Source organism: Acomys minous (assembly GCF_964271855.1).
Source record: "Acomys minous genome assembly, chromosome: 12".
Taxonomy (NCBI): domain Eukaryota; kingdom Metazoa; phylum Chordata; class Mammalia; order Rodentia; family Muridae; genus Acomys; species Acomys minous.
The window spans coordinates 66,249,257-66,267,894 of NC_140493.1; the positions used below are offsets into that span (position 1 = coordinate 66,249,257).

Here is an 18,638-nt window from a genome sequence, read left to right on the forward strand (position 1 = left end):
AGATGGAAGGACAGCACGGCTGCAGATGGAGATGCCAGCCTGATGCTGGATGTAGTGAGTATAGGCCAGGCTTGGATTTGGAGGGACTGGTAGGCAGGGGTATCCGAGGGCAGGTCTAGGCTACAGGACTTGACATCCACTTCCTCCCACCTCTCTACAGGTCCCCAGGTCCCCAGAGTTGCCAACTCTGAGACTGTGGGGGGTGGGGATGGAGTAGGGATCTGAGGGGTTTCACCTCAAGCCCTAGCCAGGCACTGACCCCCCCCTCCCACCCAAGTTCCGTCCTGTCAAGTTCCTGGAGTGGGGCTAGTCAGTAGCCTTATCTCTGTCCCTGTGACTGGTGGTCATGGTGGTTTCCGGCCAGCAGCTCCTGTTTCCGGAGGCCTAGCAGAAACCAGGCGGAGCCTAGATGGGCAGTAGGGCTGGGCCTGGGTGGCCCCACTGGCTCCGCCTCTGTCTATCTTTGGGAATTTATTTCACGGGGCACCACTGGCCGGTACTTCACTGACTGCCAGCAGCCAAAAGCTGTTCTGATCATCCAGGGGGGGTCCCTCCCAATCCAGACCCCTCCAACTAACCCCAGCCTCCTGGCCTCTGGCCCCACCTAGCCTGCTCTGTTCTTAAGGGGCTAGGAAGCCTCCAGTCACTACACTGCTATAGTTGTAGGCACAGATGCTGGCTGGTCCTTGACCACATCTCTGAGCCCCTCCTGGCCCAGCATGGCTCGGCGGATGCAGGATGAACTGTCAGCCTTCTTCTTTGAGTATGACACTCCCCGGATGGTGCTGGTGCGAAACAAGAAGGTGGGCGTCATTTTCCGTCTGATCCAGTTGGTGGTTCTGGTCTACGTCATTGGGTGAGTCTAAGTCCCCTCCTCATCCCCTTTGGGTACCAGTCCTCTGAGATCTGGGGTACTAAGGAGCCCCTCATCTCTCTACACACTGGAAAGCCTTTCTGGTGAGCCACCATGCTACTAGGAAGGAATAGGCCCTCTTAAGCCACTGTCAAGATGGAGACACCAAGGCAAAATGGGACACACTGCTCTGGGTGCATGGTGACCAAGAGGCGACGTTGTTGTGGGTCCTGAGGAAGTGACATTGTAAATGGTCCTTTCTGGTGAGTGAGTGATGCTCACTGCAAGAGCCCCTTTCACCTCCAACACCCAACACACAGCTACCGATGCAGCAACACCCCATTTTACTAGCCAGAAGATAGGCTCTGCTCCTGTCTCTAGTCTGAATGAAGGCAACTTGAGTATCTGGGACCCTGGGAACTGAAAGATCCTTGGATTCTGAACACTCAGCATCTAGACCAGGGCATGAAGCAGGAAGTCGTCTCCATGCCCAACTGTGGCATCTTCTCCCCTGGCACAAGGTCAGAGCAGCACAGGTTTCCCTCAGCCATCTATCTGGCTAGCCTGAGAACCATGCACAGGCCACATTTTAAAGTTGAGTCTGGTTTTCCTGGTGGCAGGATCTTGCATGTGTGTTGTGTTATGATGCCATGTGAATGTACCTGTGTCCTGCCCATGTCTTGTATGTCTGGGCATGTACCAAGGGCGTTGTGTACCTATTGATGCACGTGCAAACATATGGCTGTGTTTCTGTCTGCCCTGGGTCTGAGGTAGCTGGGTGCCTGATGTGTCACAAGTAAGAGGTGTTATGTTTATTCACAGTCACGCTGAAAAGAGCTCCTAGAGGCCCTGGGTCACTAAAAGGTTTGGGTCCTGATGAGAGCTTACGAACATCCAGCACTCTGGCGTGAGGTGGTTCTGAGGGCTCTGCAAATTCCCATTTGGGGGATTGGGACCAAGGGCCCAAAGAGTTACCCATGTGCTACTGACTCCGTGGGAGCATCTAGCACCCGGGTCCCCTAAGATGCAGAGCTGATCAGATGCAGCCAAAGCCAGGACTTTTCTGCTGCCTTTCAAGCTTTGCCTCCTTCTTACTCACAAATCAATTTGGCGGAGCTCACGAGGAAAACTAAGGCCCAGAGAAGAAGCCTGGAATTTCTGGGTCACAAGGCAAATCATCCCAGGGCCTTTGCTCTGCCCCCTCACTTCCTCCTAGGAAACGCTCTAACGGGCACCAATGGCCACACTGAGCACAAGAGGAGCCTAAAAGTCCACCGCTGACTTCGTTCTAGTTCCTCCAGAAAAGGAGAAGCCACTACTCAGACTCAGCCTGTTTCTCACGAGGGGAGGCAGAAAAGATGGTCCCCACTCAGGCCCCGAGGGCTCTCAGCTATGTCTTCAGAACCAGGGCTGTGAGCAGTTCCTGGCTGTCACACAGTGTCAGAACAGAAGGGACAGTCCAACTACCCAGCCATGCTGTAGGTTGAGCCCCCTCCCTTCCCCCCTGCCCACGGCCCTGATATAAACCTCCTGAGACAGGAACCTCACCCACTCCCTCTTTCCTTTCTCCTGACCCAAAATGGTCCGTCAGCTTCAAATGGATGCAGTCCTAGTTGGTGTGAGGGTGGGGGTATCAGAGGTGAAGGATGCATCCAGTCTCATTACAATGCCCAAATCATACACCAGAGCCAAAAACAAGGTTTTCAGGTCCCCAAATCCAGGCTTTCCTGCCCACTAGGGGAGGGGGAGGGTCTCTTACTAGCTCCAGCTGTGGCTCTTACTGTCTCTGTCGCCCTCATCTGGCCACTGTCTGGTGCTACACTGACCCTTGCAGCTAAGACTCGAAGAGCCTTGGCATCTCAGGCTTCAGTTTCCCCATTGTCACAGAGGACAGCGGTAGGAGATGGCCGTGCTCTTCCTTGTGAGGGGAGGAGCTTTGCTCTAAGAATCCTCCTCTTTTCTAGATATTTGTCTGGTTTCCCCTTCATGTGGGTGCTGCAGGGATGACACAGGGATGCAAGGACAAGAGAGTCCGTCTTAGGGCACCAGACGCAGCGAAGCCCATGTTGGAGATGGGCAGTGTGGAGGTGGAGATGGACAGAGAGACAAACAGAAGGACACTGATGAAAGAGTCCCTGAGGTCGGGCGGTGGTGGCGCATGCCTTTAATCCCAGCACTCGGGAGGCAGAGGCAGGGGGATCTTTGTGAGTTCGAGGCCAGCCTGGTCTACAAAGTGAGTCCAGGACAGCCAAGGCTACACAGAGAAACCCTGTCTCGAAAAACCAAAAAAAAAAAAAAAAAAAAAAAAAAGAAAAAAAAAAAAAAGAAAAAGAAAAGAAAAGAAAAGAAAAGGAAAGGAAAGAAAGAGGCCCTGAGACTTAGGAAAAGAGACAGATGGGTGGATTGATAGTCAAGAAGCTGAGATGCCAAGACCTGGAACAGTCTTAGAGGAGGGAGGCTTAGCCTCTGGTCTCTATTGGTCATGGTCTTCCTGTAGGTCCAAGGCAACTAGGGGAAGAAACTCCGGAAGGTGGAGCCTCTGCTGGCCCAGGCTAACGTGATGTCATAGGTAGAGTGCTCTTGTTGGAGGGGTTGGGTCCCTCCTGCTGGAAAGCAGAGAGAATACACCCTGCTGGGTGAGTGTAGGTGTGCCAGACTGGCCTGGTATGGAAGTGCACACACATTTAACCGTAGCACATACCCTTAATCCCAGCACTTGGGAGGCAGAGGCAGGTGGATGTCTACGAGACTGAGGCCGGCTGGCCTATGTAGTGAGTTCTAGAAAAGCTAAGACTATGTAGAGAGACTCTATTTCTACCTCAAACACCAAATAAATACAAAAACAAAATTCAACTGGATCTTTTTTTTTTAACTGGGTCTCACTATGTAGCCTTGGTTGCCTTAGAGTCTTAGAACTCACTATGTAGACCAGCCTGTCCTCGAACTCACAGAGACCCACCTGCCTTTGCCTCCCAAGTGCTGGGATTAAGGGTGTGTGCCACCGTGCCTGGCTCCAGTTGCATGGTTTTTTTGTTTTGTTTTTGTGACTGGAACTTACATGAGACTTCAAATACCATACTATCCTGTCTTCTAATTAACTTGTCTTTCTTTCTTTTTTTTTTTAATGCTAGGGCCTTGCACAAGCTAAGCACATGCTTACCACTGAGCTACTCCTTAGTCTTCACACACACACACACACACACACACACACTTCTGACTTGACCATGTTTGATGGGTGAGATTTACCTGTAACCCCAGCACTCGATATGGTAAGGCAGCCCAGTCACAATTTCAAGGTTAGTCTGAGCTACATGGTGAATTCCAAGCCAGTTTGGAGTACAGGATGATACTGTCTCAAAACAAACAAAACCTCACAAGTCTGTGGTCATTATTATTCACAAGGCTGTATAATTATCATGTATAATTATATTCCCATCACTCTAAAAAGAAACATTGTACCCCTTAGTAATCACCGCTCCCCCATTCTCCTCATAGCTTGCCTTGCCTATTCTGGGCATTTCCTATAAATAGAACCACATACCATGTGCCTTTTTGTATCTGGCTTCTTTTACTTGCTATGTTGGTTGTAATGTGTACCAGTAACCCAATGCTCTTTGTTTGGTTGGGTTTTCTGGTTGTTGTTTTTTTTTTGGGGGGGGGGCGGGTGTTCGAGACAGGGTTTCTCTGTGTAGCCTTAGCTGTCCTGGACTCACTTTATAGACCAGGCTGGCCTCGAACTCACAGCAATCTGCCTGCCTCTGCCCCCTGAGTGCTGAGATTAAAGGTGTGCGCCACTATGCCTGGCCCCGATGCTTTTTATTCCATATGTTGATGCACCATATTTTATTAGAGTACCTGTGGTTGGACATTTTATGCTGTTCCTACCTTTTGTCTCCTATAAGCATTGCTGCCTTGGTGTTGGTGAACCAGTAGATTTTGTTTTTCTGTAAGGTATATATCTAGTAGTGGGGTTGGAGCACATGAAATCCCATGTTTAAATTTTGAGGAACTACAGAGCTGTTTTCCAAACAGTCCTGTTGTATCTGGTGCAAGATGTGGGTTCCCACACATATCAGTTACCTCTCTTGTAGCTGTGACAAATTGACAGATAAAGGCAGTTAAATAAGAAAGGGTTAATGGTGGCTCATGGTTCGAGGATACAGTCTTTCCTGGTGGTGAGAGCATCTTTGGCTGTGGCAGCAGGAGCCTAAGGCAGCTGGTCTCCCTGCGCCTGCAGTCAGGAAGCAGAGAGAATGGTAGCTTCCACTTTGCTTTTTCTCCTTTGTATTCAGTTTACCGCATGGTGTTGCTCACGTTCATGGTTGGTGTCCCCTGCTCGGCTAAACTTTCCTTGCTGGATGTGTAGCTCAGTTGGGACTGTACTTTCATAGCAGGCACAAGAGTCCTGGATTCCATCCCCAATACACATAAACATGGGGGCGCATCCCTATAGGTCTAGCACTCTGCAGGTGGGGGCAGAAGTTCAAGGTCATCCTTAGCTACACAGTGAGCTCGAGGCCATCCTAGGATGTGTGAAACTTTGTCTCCCCCAAAACTGGTTTATTGCTAGTTTTCAGCCTCATTCAAGTTCTCAGGATGGGGGCAGGATGAGGTCAGGTTCTTTGGCAGTATATAGCAAGAATGACCCAGATGGCCCAGTTCCCAAAAGAGCTTTTGTTCCCCTGTGAGACCTCATGATCTGAGCCCCCACTGGCTGCATTTCTCTTAGTATTCTTGTCTTTTAAATTCCCATCAGAATGTCCTATTAAGCTCTGTTTACAGCATCCACGGACTTCTTTAGCCCACAGTTCCAGACACTTCCACAGACCAGTCTCAAAGGCCCAAGGTGGATGTGGTCAGGCTCACTGAAGCGATGGCCCCTGCTCCTCAGTGGCCGGATCTGTGCTAGGAAGGGTCCTCTACAGGAACAGCACTGACAGATTGTGCAGCGTAGAAGGGGCGTCACTAGATTGACTTACACGGTAGATGTGGGCTAGGTAGTTTAACAACGGCTGTCTGCATGTTGGAGAGGCCAGGAGCCTGGTAGCTGATCAGTCCACGAAGCTGGAGAGCTCAGAGGTCCCAATACAGCACTGGAGACCTGGAAGATTCCTGGAGAGCTAGTAGCCCTCAGTTCACATTGGAAGAGCAAAGAAGCTGGGGTGTGAAGCCAGCGGAGGGTGTCAGCCGCAAGAGACACACACTCCAGAAGGGAGTGGAGGCTTTTTCTCTGCATCTTTATCTCTGGGCCTGATGGAAGCCACTGCTCACTCTGTTTTGTTTTTTGTTTTTTTGTGTTTTTTGAGGGGTGTTTTTTTGTTTGGTTTGTTGGTTAGTTGGTTGGTTTGGTCTGGGTTTTGGTCTCTCTGTGAAGTCCTAGCTGTCCTGGACTCGCTTTGTAGACCAGGCTGGCCTCGAACTCACAGTAATCCACCGACTTCTGCCTCCCAAGTGCTAGGATTACAGGTGTGTGCCACCGCACCCAACGGGCACTGTTCACTCTGAGTTAACTTCCTTTCTCATTTAATCCTCTGTGGGCATGTCCTGAGGAGAGCCTCCTAGGCAACTCTGGATACAATCAAGCTGACAATATTAACCAATAAGCAAACAGAGATGCAGACATCTGCGCAGACTTCTTGAGGGCATGCTCTTGGGTTTTGCACACTTCTGTGGTTTTAGTGTCAGGAAGATGGCCCAGAAGATGGGCTACCTACATGCATGTTTGTTGAATGATTACCTAGATGTGTAGGGCTGAGTTGTAGGGGCAGATCACAGATGTGGAGGTAGATTAGCCAGACAGTGCCTGTGACAGCTCACTCAGAGCTTGCCCTGGGCTGAGAATGAAGGTGAGGGAAACGGAGAGGATTTGATGAGAGATTTTCATTTCGTGTGTCTACTGCACACCAGTCACTTTGCTAATTTACTTAAAGGGAACTTATAGAGGCCTCCCTAGGCAATCACCAAGATGCTTTTGTCTCATGGACCTGGCCTGGGGCATCCTCTGTTTTCCTAAGAAAGTCAGGGCTCACAGAGGTTTAGCTTTTAGCATGCAGCTAAGCATCAGGCAAAAGGTAGGTCTAGTACTTGAACATGGGCCGCCTCAGTGTGTGTCCTCTTCCCAGGAACATTGGAGAAGGGAGCCCCAGGAGAGGTAGAGAGACTGGCAAGGGTCACATCTGGGAGCGTGGGGGTGGAACTTCTGAAGATGCCAGTGTCTTTAACCTCTCACCACCTCTTCCTCCTCCTCCTCCTTCTTCTTCTTTTTCCTTCTTCCTTCTTTTCTTTTCTTGTTTTTTCAAGACAGAGTTTCTCTGTGTAGCCTTGGCTGTCTTGGACTCACTTTGTAGACCAGGCTGGCCTCGAACTCACAGAGATCTGCCTGCCTCTACCTCCCTGAGTGCTGGGATTAAACTCCTGCACCACCACACCCAGGTGACCTCTGACCTCTTTGATGGCCTTCCCAGAGTAGTAACTATAAGGCCAGGCGGAGGCATAGCTTTAGGGGAGATAACTCAGCAGTTAATAGTGTATGTACAGCTCTTGCAGAAAATCTGAGTTCAGTTCCCAGCCCCTATGTCAGGTGGGCAGCTCACACTCACCTGTAATTCTGGCTCCACAGCAGTCAATGTTTTTCTCTTGGTCTTCATTGTTATCTATAGTTAAGTGTTTAAGCCCATACACACACACACACACACACACACACACACACACACACACACACATACATAGTTAAAGATAAACTCTTTTTTAAAGAAAAAAACACACACAGAAAACATAGCTTTGGAACAGCAGGACTGTTGCTGCCATGCCAAAGCGAATATTACCAGAACTAAGGTAACAAATATCTGATTTGACATTTCCTTTTGACCATCAAGACCCAAGGGGCAGACATAGGCCAGAAACTGTGTATTGGTCCCAACCCACAGCTGAGGCCAGGAAGGAGCTCTGGGAGACACACTCATACCAGTGCTGCACAACCCTGGATAGGGTGCCTCCAGCCCTGGGTCTGCTCCTCATTGACTTCTGACTTTCTCTTTTCTTTTTCTTTCTTTCTTTTCTCTTTCTTTCTTTTTTTCTTTCTTTTTTTTCAATGTTTTTTGAGACAGGGTCTCTTTGCGTAGTCTTGACTGTCCTGGACTCACTTTGTGGACCTCTCTGGCCTCGAACTCACAGAGACCCACCTGCGTCTGCCTTCCGAGTGCTGAGATTAAAGACGTGCGCCACCACTCCCGGTGTTGACCTCTGACTTTCAGGAAGGTCATGCACAGACTTCAGTTCCTCCACCTGTTGTGTTGCTCTTGGGCAAAGAGAGAAATTTGAGGTTCTGAGGATGGAAATGTTAAGGGAGGGAACCAGTGGCTTCTCTAGGAGGGCTCAGAATGTGCAACATCCCCCCTCCTCCACAGCAGCCCCTTTAAGGTGGGGTGCAGAGAAGAACCCTGAGTGCAGAAAGGGAACAAGGGAGTGGGGAAGCCCGCTGAGGACTTGACTTCCAGCAGGGCAGCCTGGCAGGCAGCCTTAAAAGAACTCAGACCTTTGTTGGGTCTCACCTGTTGCTTTTTGTAGCCTGCAGGGGGCAGCAGTAACCACACTTAGGCTTGGAAGAGGGATAAGTAAGTTCCAACGGATTTCTGGACAGGAGAGCATTGAAGTAGCAATAAAACAGCGGTCCAGATGCTTCCCTGGAGCCCAGGATATAGAAATGATAGTGACTCTGTGACTATGTCTTAGAGAATCCTATCCACAGAACAGATGACTCTGAGCTCTTTGTCTAGGTGAGGTAAAGGATGGAGGGAGCATACACCCACTGTCTTCTTCCTGCGGAGGGCTGTAGGTACATGCTCCAATGGGCAACACATCCTGAATCTACAGAGTCTCTTTTAAAGAGGCTATGCCTGGAGAGACCTGAGATGCAAAACTCCTAGAGTAAGCAACAGAAATTAAACCTAAGCTAGTTCACACAATGGCTCATGTTCTAGGAAAGTCCAGAAACTCCCTGCCTCCAGGGGGTCCAGCAACATCGTCAGAGTCTGGTCCTCTTCATCTCCTGGTTACATCCTCAGGCTTGTGCTTGGGGATGGAAAAAAAAAAGGCCAACGATAATGGTGTCACAGCCAGCCTGCTTAGCCACCCAGCACAGAGGAAGTTTCTTTCCTAGAAAAATTCCAGAAACAAACAAACAAACAAACAAAAAACAAACTGGTTTGGCTACTGCCACTCCTCTAATGACAGTTAGACTCATTACTTCTGCCAGAGGGTGGAGAGGGTGGGACATTGATTGGCAAGCCTTGGCCACGTTATCGTCCTGGAGTTAGATCAGTTCCTCTGAACCTCCTGGATTAAACGTGAGCCACTCACACAACAGCCTGGGGGAGGGGCTAGATGCTGCCAGGCGGGGCAGGCAGCCTCAGGGAAAACCAAACCTTTGTTGGGTCTCACCTGTTGCTGTACAGGACCTGCAGGGACACTGCCCCTCCCCTTGTCCTGGCGTCCTTTCCCACTGTCCTCCTCCCCCTCTTTCTGGGTAGCCTTTGTTAGGTGCCAGCAGCATTCTAACAACTTCTCTGCACTAACTCACTCAACATAGACAAGCACTAATGTTATTCCTATCTTATAGCGGAAGAGGAAGAGGAAGAAACCACTCCAAACCTCATGGCACTGAGGAGCGGGGCTGGGAGGCAAAGGCAGTCTCCTGGGTGGTCCTCATACTTTGCTGGAAGTAATGTAGAAAGAAACAGGGTGTTGGGAAGGCGGATTGGGGTCAAGAGCTGACCAGCTAGCCCTGGCAAACAGCTCTTGGAGAAGGATTAGGAGGGGATATAGTCAGTCAGAAGCTGCATGGATTGGTGGAGTGGTGGGAAATTAGGCACAGGCCAGCAGGGGGCAGCTGTCTTGCCTCCAACCTGGGAAACCACTTGGAAAAAAAAAAACGCTCAGAAATGTATCTGAAGCGGTCAAGAGGACGTCCAGAGGATGCCAGAAAAGACGGAGGCCCTCACAGCCATTCGCGTCCTTGGATGCCCTGCCCAGCAATGCACAGAACCCAACTCCCATGTCTCCCCTGGCCTTTGGCAGGTGGGTGTTCGTCTATGAGAAGGGATACCAGACTTCAAGCAACCTCATCAGCAGTGTGTCAGTGAAACTCAAGGGCCTGGCTGTGACCCAGCTCCAGGGCATGGGGTCCCAGGTCTGGGATGTGGCTGACTATGTCTTCCCAGCACAGGTGAGCTGGCTCAGGGCTTTCTCATCCTTCCTCCCGTAAGCCCTGGCTCAGGTTGACCAGTCCTGTTTCCTGCTCTCTGGGCCTCAGTCTCCCTTCCTTTGAGACGAGTCCTTTCACTCCACAGTGATATCATGGGATATGGTGTCTGCTGGGTGTCAGGTGGGGTTCAGAGTCCTGCTGGGGCGGCGTTTAGATTCCTGGGGCAGTTCTACCAACCCTCTCATCTCCCTGTCTTTCACTTCCAGGGGGACAGCTCCTTTGTAGTTATGACCAATTTCATCGTGACCCCTCAGCAGGTTCAAGGCCACTGTGCAGAGGTAAGGACCCCATCCCTCTCCTGGACCCACAGGGGAGACAACGTAATGGAATTCCCTTGGTCCTTGGTGGTGATGTGGGACAAGTTTTCTGATGAGGTTATGATGCAATGTTAGACAGAGAGTCATACAAAATAACCCTCAGCCATTGTTAGCATCATTACTGGGCACTGGGCCTCTCCATCCCAACCTCCAGTCCCCTGCCAGTGGATACTGACTCAGCAGCGGAGCAGAAACCTAGGATAAATATGGGAGAAGGAGCCTGTGATCAGGGGTCTCCCACAGAATAGAAGATTTTGTTCCTCATTTACACTGTGGCCCTGGGGGCAGGAGAGGGTCCTCCTTAGGACCACACCCCAGGGCCTGGGACCAGCAGCTTTTCCCTCCCCCCAGAACCCAGAAGGTGGCATATGCCAGGATGACAGTGGCTGCACTCCAGGAAAAGCAGAAAGGAAAGCCCAAGGTAAGACCAGCCCCTTCCTGTCACCTCCACAGCCACTTTGCTGTGTCTGCTTCTCTCTGTACCCCACATCCCACCAAGCCGCTCTCCACTGAGAGGGTCCATCCTGTCTCTCTGTTACCATGCTGTGGAAGCTCAGAGTGGGGTGAGAACACAGGGGTTCCTCTCTCCCCGCAGGTATTCGCACAGGCAACTGTGTCCCCTTCAATGACACTGTGAAGACGTGTGAGATCTTTGGCTGGTGTCCCGTAGAGGTGGATGACAAGATCCCAAGGTAACTGATGTCCTGCCCTTCCAGGGAGCTAGAGACAGGGTTCTGATCCGCAGACATCTGGATCTAGCAAGAACGGGATCTTTATACTTCTGATCCCACGCCTCATCCTATCCATGTCGCCTAGGCCAAAGAGTCTCCCTGGTCTCGGAGGTTATAAGCTTCTGGTCCATCAGCAGTGTGGCCACAGCAACCCCAGAGCACACCGATGCACTGATGCACTCTGTGGGAGAGCCCCTGTGCTCCCTGTCTCCTGACAAGCTATTCAGGGCTTGCAAACACTCTTGGGGAGGGTCACTGAATGAGTGCTCTTTCCGCCAGCCCTGCTCTTCTCCACGAGGCTGAGAACTTCACCCTCTACATCAAAAACAGCATCAGCTTTCCACGCTTCAAGGTCAACAGGTTCGTGGGAAAGGAGGGCAGAGACGCAGGTGGCTTGATGCAGCTGCAGCTGCTCTCAACACGCTGTCTCCCTCTATCTCTGCTGCTTGCACTCAGCCGACCTCCTGCAGGGCGGCTTTCTCTGGAGGATGGCTACTCCAGATCTCTTGGGCGGTCCTAGTGCTGAGCGGCTTGAGCACCCTCCCAGCCGGCACATGGCTGCTCCCTACGCCCTCCACACAGGCACAACCTGGTGGAGGAAGTGAATGGCACCTACATGAAGAAATGCCTCTATCACAAGACTCTTCACCCATTGTGCCCAGTCTTCAGCCTCGGCTATGTGGTGCGAGAGTCAGGCCAGGACTTCCGCAGCCTGGCTGAGAAGGTATGGATGGGATAAGGTAGTACCAGCGAGTCCAGCTGGGTGTCATAACACAGGCCTGCCAGCCCCATTCTGCCTCTCAGACCTCCCTGGCACAGGCCAAGTGTATGCATGGGACTGTCCCCTAGTGCTACAGCCCCTGAGGGGCCTCCTGTTTGGAACCTGCCATGAAGGAGGCACAAGAATGAAGAGATGTGGACAGACAGCATCACTTGGATGTTCAATAGTTTTTCTCTCTCTCTCACTTGCACTCTCTCTCTCTCTCTCTCTCTCTCTCTCTCTCTCTTTCTCTCTCTCTCCCCTCCCGCCCTCCCTCTCTTCCTCCCTCAGTCACTCCCTTCCATTATTTTTTGTTGTTTTGAGTCAAGGTCTCCTCCCTATATAGCCTAGGCTGGTCTCAAACTCCTAATCCTTCTGCATCCAATGTACCCTAACACTGAGCTGTGCTACGGCCTAAAATCAGTGTGCTGCTTTGTTTTTTTCCCCATAGCGGAGATGGAACTGAGGGCCTCATGTGTTCCCTGGGTCCCAAAACCACAGTAAGGCTCTCAGAGATGCAGCCTAGGTCCAAGCCCTGCTCTGCCTCCCAGCTAGGGTGTGCCTTCAGATAGGCCTAAGTTCAGCGTCTGTGATTCATCACCCAGGACACTAATCGCTCCATTCCTTCCCTTGGGAGTGCTGTGAGGGTCACGTGAGCATGAGTATGCACCTGTTAGTGAGCACTTCAGCCCTGCCCCGTTGGGGTAATCCTATGCCATGTTCTTGCTGGGTCTTTCTTGCACATGCTCCTGCAGCTGCCTATGTGGGGAGGGCAACCAGTCGCTTTTCTGTGAGGTCACCATTCATGACACACTTGTGCATGACAGAGCTCTGCAGGTGTTTGCTGTCAAGAGACACATAGAGTTAAAGCAGCTAGACAGTGGTTAACCTCAGTTTGCCTGACCCGCCATCAGGATGATTTACAACCCACCTGGTTTTAGAACCCACGCCTGCCCTCACCTACTGAAAGCGGTTGCATCTCTGTTCCTGCCTCCCTGCTGAGCTGCTCAGCTCCCCGCCCACTTCTCTGATCACCTCTCGGCCTGAGGCACCCACTTGTCCTGTTCCATGCTTCACTTCACTCTCTCAAGTGTTTTCTTCCCAGACCTAACAGGTCACTTTAGTTCAGAGGCTGCTTGCTTGTCTCCCCACACCACTGTGACTTGAGCCAGGAACTGAGAAACAGTGATGAATGCCAGATGGCTCTGTCCCCTTGGACCTGACTGTCTTAGAGGAGAGAGGTCAATAAGTAATCACACAGAATACACATAGGAGAGGGCAAGTGTGCTAGCACACGCCTAAGATCCCAGCACAAAAGAGCCAGAAGGAGGAGGATCAGGAGTTCAAGGCCAGCCTAGGCTACACAGTAATATCCAGTTTCAAAACACTAAGGAACTGGAGCGATGACTCAGCAATTAAAAGCACTTGCTGTCCTTCCAGAGAACCCAACTTGAGATCCCAGCACCCACATCAGGTGGTTTACCTGTAACTCCATCTCCAGGGAGCCCAACTCCTGGCTCCATCTCCTGAGCCTGGAGCACCCCAAGGCATGGCAGACATTCACACAGATAGGTGCACACATGAACTGAAAATTAACAAAAACCAGTCAACCAACCAAGGAAATAAAACCATAAATGACAAATGGCCTAAAAGAAAACCTGGGGCTGGGCATGGTGGCACACAATTTTAATCCCAGCACTCCGGAGGCACAGGCAGGTGGATCACTGTGAATTCGGGACCAGCCTGGTCTACAAAGTGGGTTCAGGATGGCCAGGGCTACACAGAGAAACCCTGTCTCAACCCCTCCCCCCCTCAAAAAAAAAAACCAAACCAAACCAAACCAAAAAAACAAAACAACAACAACAAAACCCTGGGCTTTGTTTAGAAAGGGACATATTTTAGGCTGAGGTGGTGGTCAGTGGTCAGGGAAGCCTTCAAGACAAATAGCCAAATAATGAGAAAGAGGGCAGGTTTGTGAAAGGAGATCAGGCACAAAGGCCCTGTGGTAGGAAAAACTTGATCAGCGGTGGGAGGTGAGAGCAGAGACGGTGACAGACCTTCAGCAGGATCTCAGTGTCCCTTCTCAAATAAAGAATGTCCTCTCTTTGAGATGGTGCCAATGGGGAGCAAGGCAGCTGAGTTGGCAGAGGTGCTTAGTTGAATGCTTAATGATTTGAATTTACTCCCTGGTCCCACATGATAGAAGGATGAAGTCCACCCTCCCAAATTGTCCCCTAACCTCCATAGTCATACTGTGCACACTGTGCACCTCTTTTTTGGTTTTTGTTTGTTTGTTTTTTGAGACAGAGTGTCTCTGTGTAGCCTTGGCTATCCTAGACTCACTTTGTAGACTAGGCTGGCCTCAAACTCACAGAGATCCATCTGCCTCTGCCTCCCGAGTGCTGGGATTATAAAGGCGTGCACCACATGCCCGGCTTCTCTCTGTCTTTGAAACTCATGAAGCTGTTTTGCCAGTCTAGACAGGAGTGTTAGAATCCTGAAACCCAGTTCTTATGTGCCTATGTTCCTGGCAGGGCGGGGTGGTTGGTATCACCATCGACTGGGAGTGTGACCTGGATTGGCACGTGCGGCACTGCAAACCCATCTACCAGTTCCACGGGCTGTACGGGGAGAAAAATCTGTCTCTAGGATTCAACTTCAGGTACCTGACAGGCCCCTGCCTATTTCTGAAGTGCCATGGGTTGACAGGTGTTCCCAGGGAGAACTAGAAGGCCCTAGATGGCCTCCATCCTGTGTGAGTTGTCAAACAGGAACCAAGCAGGAAACAAGACCTTAAATGCTTGAGTCCTCTGCCCCTTGGAGGTCTTCCTGGTGGTCTCCTGGAATGACACTGGCCATCCTCCTTCAACAGTGCTGGAGGGTCCCTTCCTAATGTTCCAGCAACCCATGTGTTACTGTCACCATCTCCTGCTATCTGCCCATCCCCCCCCCCCCAGATTTGCCAGGTACTTTGTGCAGAATGGGACCAACCGTCGTCACCTCTTCAAGGTGTTTGGGATTCGCTTTGACATCCTTGTGGACGGCAAGGTAATTGCCCCGTGTGAAGGATGGCTGCCAAGGCACCTTTCCGCTTTGGATGTCTATTGTTATGCGTGATATGAAATGGGAAGGGATGGGTGAGTTCAGAGATCTGCTTCTAATGACAGTGGACGTGGGTGATGACATGGCCATCCTCTCCTACCATCACCTTGAGTCCAGGGAAGCAGGGCTAAGGACAAAGCACAGGCTTACTGACCAGGAGCTGGATATCAGGAAAGCCATGGGCAGGAGCCTGTGGGAATAGTTTGGAGTTGAGGGAGGAGGGCTTGACTTTTTCTAGCTGGGTCCCTCCTGTTGACCTGGCTGTCCCTTGGGCCCTGCCACCAGGCTGGGAAGTTTGACATCATCCCTACTATGACTACCATCGGCTCCGGGATTGGCATCTTTGGAGTGGTAAGTGCTGGGGGACACATGTTTGCTGTCCAGGGTTTAGCTACTTCGCTTCTATGTTCAGCGGCAGAACCCCAAAACGTGACCACAGCTGCCCACCATGACTGAGGCAGCAGCTGCTTCCCCCACCACCCTAGACCAACAGTGTATCTGGGGAAACTGAGGCTCAGAGCTAAGGCAGGAGAGAAGTAGGATAGGGCTGACTCGGACCCCAGAAGGGCTTGCAACCCTCATCCTGTCCAGGAAACTAGGGTCTGGAGTGGCAGGATTCAGGCAAGACTAATCAGTAGTGGGGGGCCACTGGGAGACATGCATGGAAGGTCTGTATCTGCCACAGAGTCCATATCCTTGCCCCTCCCTGTCCTCAGGCCACAGTCCTTTGTGACCTCTTATTGCTTCATATCCTGCCCAAGAGGCACTACTACAAGCAGAAGAAGTTCAAGTATGCGGAGGACATGGGGCCTGGAGAGGTAAGTGAACTTCTGAGCTCCGTGAGCAGGAAGGAGCCTTCATAGACCTCAAGCTTGCGTGTCTGTGCTGGCAGGCGCTGTCCTGCATGGCTTGGCGCGGCAGGGCAGTGTTTCAGCGGTCTGACTTGCGTTCCCACGTTGCATACACAGGGTGGACATGACCCCGCGGCCACCAGCTCTACTCTGGTCCTGCAGGAGAACATGAGGACCTCCTGACCTCAGTCTTGAGCTCCGGACTTGACTCAGTGCGTGGCTTCCGGCGAGGGCTGCTGGCTTTGAGCCAGGGCAGAGGCCATTCTCAGGGGCTTTCCTGCCAGGCAGACATCAAGTTGCCCCGTAGTTCAGAGTGGAGACGGCCAAGGCATTGCAATTCTGAGCTCTGGGTCCAATTCCACACTTCCCCTCCACTCAACCCCTCAGAGTCCGTGCGGCTGGGCTCCTCACACACCTACACCCTAGCTCTGTGCTTATAGCCAAGACCCTCACTGCCCGTCCCACAACCTCACCTGCCTAGCTCTGTGCTCTTCCACATGGTAGCCACTAGCCAGATGTAACAGTCTGAATTTAAATTATTTAAATTACAATAAAAAGATGGCTTGGTTGAACTAGTCAGAGGGACACTTTTGGCCCGTGGTTGGCATACTGAACAGCACAGGGTGTTTTCATTGTAGGAATCCCCTGGGAGGCTCATCAACAGTGTGGGTGCCTGGTACACACCCCATCTCCTAAACCAGAAGCACAGGCCACTTTGTGCCTGAGGCTTAAGAGTTGTTATCCTGGAGCTTCCTGACTCTTAAGCTCCCAGTCAGCCTTGGGTCAGCACCAACTGGCAGGCGTAGGCACTAAGCCAGGGCAGGGTGCGGGGGAGATCTCAAACACCCACAGCAAGTGTGTAGTGTGCTCATGTGCCACACGGGATTCACGAACCCCCATGTGCACACCACCCCCCTCTCCACACACACACACAACCTTCCACCCCCACTGTGGGCTGGAACAGCTTGGGTACTGCAAGTGCAGCCATCTGAACACACCCACACCCCTAGGCAGGGACACATGGTCTCCATACAGTATCACCCCCACGGGCCGATGCTCCTTCCTGAGGGAGTCAGGCCAGCCCAGCCCTTCAAGTCACGGAACCTTACTCAGCTACCTCAGGTGGGGATGTACCCTGATGAATCCTGGCTCCTTGCCTGTGGCCCAGTCCCAGTTTCCACGGCTTGCCCAGCTTGGTTGGAACACAAAGGCTGAGGAGGCAAGGGATGGGACACAATAAAAAGAAATGAGGACAAATTCCTGTCTTCTTTGCTTTCCTTTCAAACCCGTCTGAATTCAGTGCTCACCTGCCAGATGCACAGCTGAGCTGAGCGGCTGACGTCCTTGTGGGCAGGCTGGTGAGAGGTGCCTGGGCCCAGCTGAGCTCACAGCAGTCCCTGGGCCTTGTCTCTGCACAGGACAGGGCACCCGCACTCTTCCCAGTGCTGAGCAAGCTCTTCTCCTGGCTGTGGGGGCAGTTGAGCACACCAGAAGCAGCCTCGGAAAAACAGAGCTGAGGAAGGGGCTTGTTGTCCCAGGGGTGTAGAGGCCCTGCCACAGAAGAAGTGAGGCTCGTGGCTGGAGAGTGGAGAAGACTCCACATGGGGACACCCTCCAGCCTGGGCTCTCAGCCGGCCAGGGATTCTGAGTACCCCCCGCCCCCCATGCACACACTGCTCTGTCTAGACCAGTCTGTCCAGCACAGCTCCTCATAGGGATGGATCTGCACGTCCAATGTGCTGGCCGCTTGCCAAGGGTAGCCAATGAGCACCTGGAGTCATTTCACATTTATTTATTTATTTATTTATTTATTTGGTTTTTCAAGACAGGGTTTCTCTGTTTAGCCTTGGCTGTCGTAGACTCACTTTGTAGACCAGGCTGGCCTCGAACTCACAGAGATCTACCTGCCTCTGCCTCCCGAGTGCGTGCGCCACCATGCCCAGCTCTCATCATTTCACTTTTTAATTTTTTTTCTTAAACAGTGCCTTGCTATATGACCTAGTTTGAAACTCAAGATTCTCTCTCACCTCAGCTTCTCTCTTTTTTTTTTTTAAGATTTATTTATTATTATGCATACAGTGTTCTGTCTGTATATACACCAGTACACCAGAAGAGGGCATTAGATCACATTATAGATAGTTGTGAACCACCATGTGGTTGCTGGGAATTGAACTCAGGACCTCTGGAAGAGCAGGCGGTGCTCTTAACCACTGAGCCATCTCTCCAGCCCTCGCCTCAGCTTCTCAAATGCTAGGATCACAGATATTCGTCACCATACCAGGTTCTTACGGACTTTTAATTCACCGAAGTAGCTGTGTGGAGCTAGTGACTAGCGGAGTGGACAGAATAGGACAGTCGTTCTCTCGAGCCTTGGCCTTCCGCCACCTTCCCCAGCCAACAACCTTCCACATCCTCTCTCCCAGCCCCCAAAGCCTGTGCCTCCTGCCCCTTTCCTCCTGAGTGGAAGAACACACACACACACACACACACACAAAAGTGTCCAACCAGCCCATATACCCCTGGCCGAGGCGGCCTCCTCTCGCTCACTCCGTGATGTCCTGTGTGTTTTCCTCTCTTGCCTCCTCTGGCTCTTGTTCTCCTGCAGAGCAGCCTACTCCCTCTTCATTGCTGCCCTTCCAGAAAGACCAGTTTGCCGTTGTCCAAAACTTGCCTTCACCCTGTCACTTCTAGATTCCCTTGCCAAGGTCACCAGCAGAGTCCTTTATGCAAAACCTACAGGGATACTGGGGCCTGCATCCAGT

The 18,638-nt window shown here is 51.6% G+C and overlaps 1 protein-coding gene across 2 annotated transcripts; it reads left to right on the forward strand.

Moving 5' to 3' along the window:
- Window positions 1-457: 457 nt before the first annotated feature.
- Window positions 458-17,124, forward strand: P2RX1 (purinergic receptor P2X 1). 2 transcript variants are annotated; one of them, XM_084751325.1, is made up of 12 exons: window positions 458-856; window positions 9,929-10,076; window positions 10,322-10,393; window positions 10,784-10,853; window positions 11,028-11,124; window positions 11,443-11,523; window positions 11,746-11,887; window positions 14,458-14,585; window positions 14,881-14,971; window positions 15,311-15,376; window positions 15,742-15,843; window positions 15,994-17,124. In XM_084751325.1, exons 1-12 carry the CDS (start codon window positions 720-722, stop codon window positions 16,057-16,059), a joined length of 1,200 nt encoding a protein of 399 aa, XP_084607451.1. In that variant the 5' UTR covers window positions 458-719; the 3' UTR covers window positions 16,060-17,124. The 2 variants fall into 2 exon arrangements, with proteins under 2 accessions (XP_084607451.1, XP_084607452.1); XM_084751326.1 differs by having other exon boundaries at window positions 458-803.
- Window positions 17,125-18,638: the final 1,514 nt, after the last annotated feature.

Excerpts from the sequence above, each read along its gene's own strand:
- P2RX1 (XM_084751325.1), top strand. The coding sequence starts at position 720 with ATGGCTCGGCGGATGCAGGATGAACTGTCAGCCTTCTTCTTTGAGTAT. Across the intron at positions 10,077-10,321 it reads ACTATGTCTTCCCAGCACAG|GGGGACAGCTCCTTTGTAGT; the intron begins GTGAGCTGGCTC and ends TTTCACTTCCAG. Across the intron at positions 10,854-11,027 it reads AGCAGAAAGGAAAGCCCAAG|GTATTCGCACAGGCAACTGT; the intron begins GTAAGACCAGCC and ends CTCTCCCCGCAG.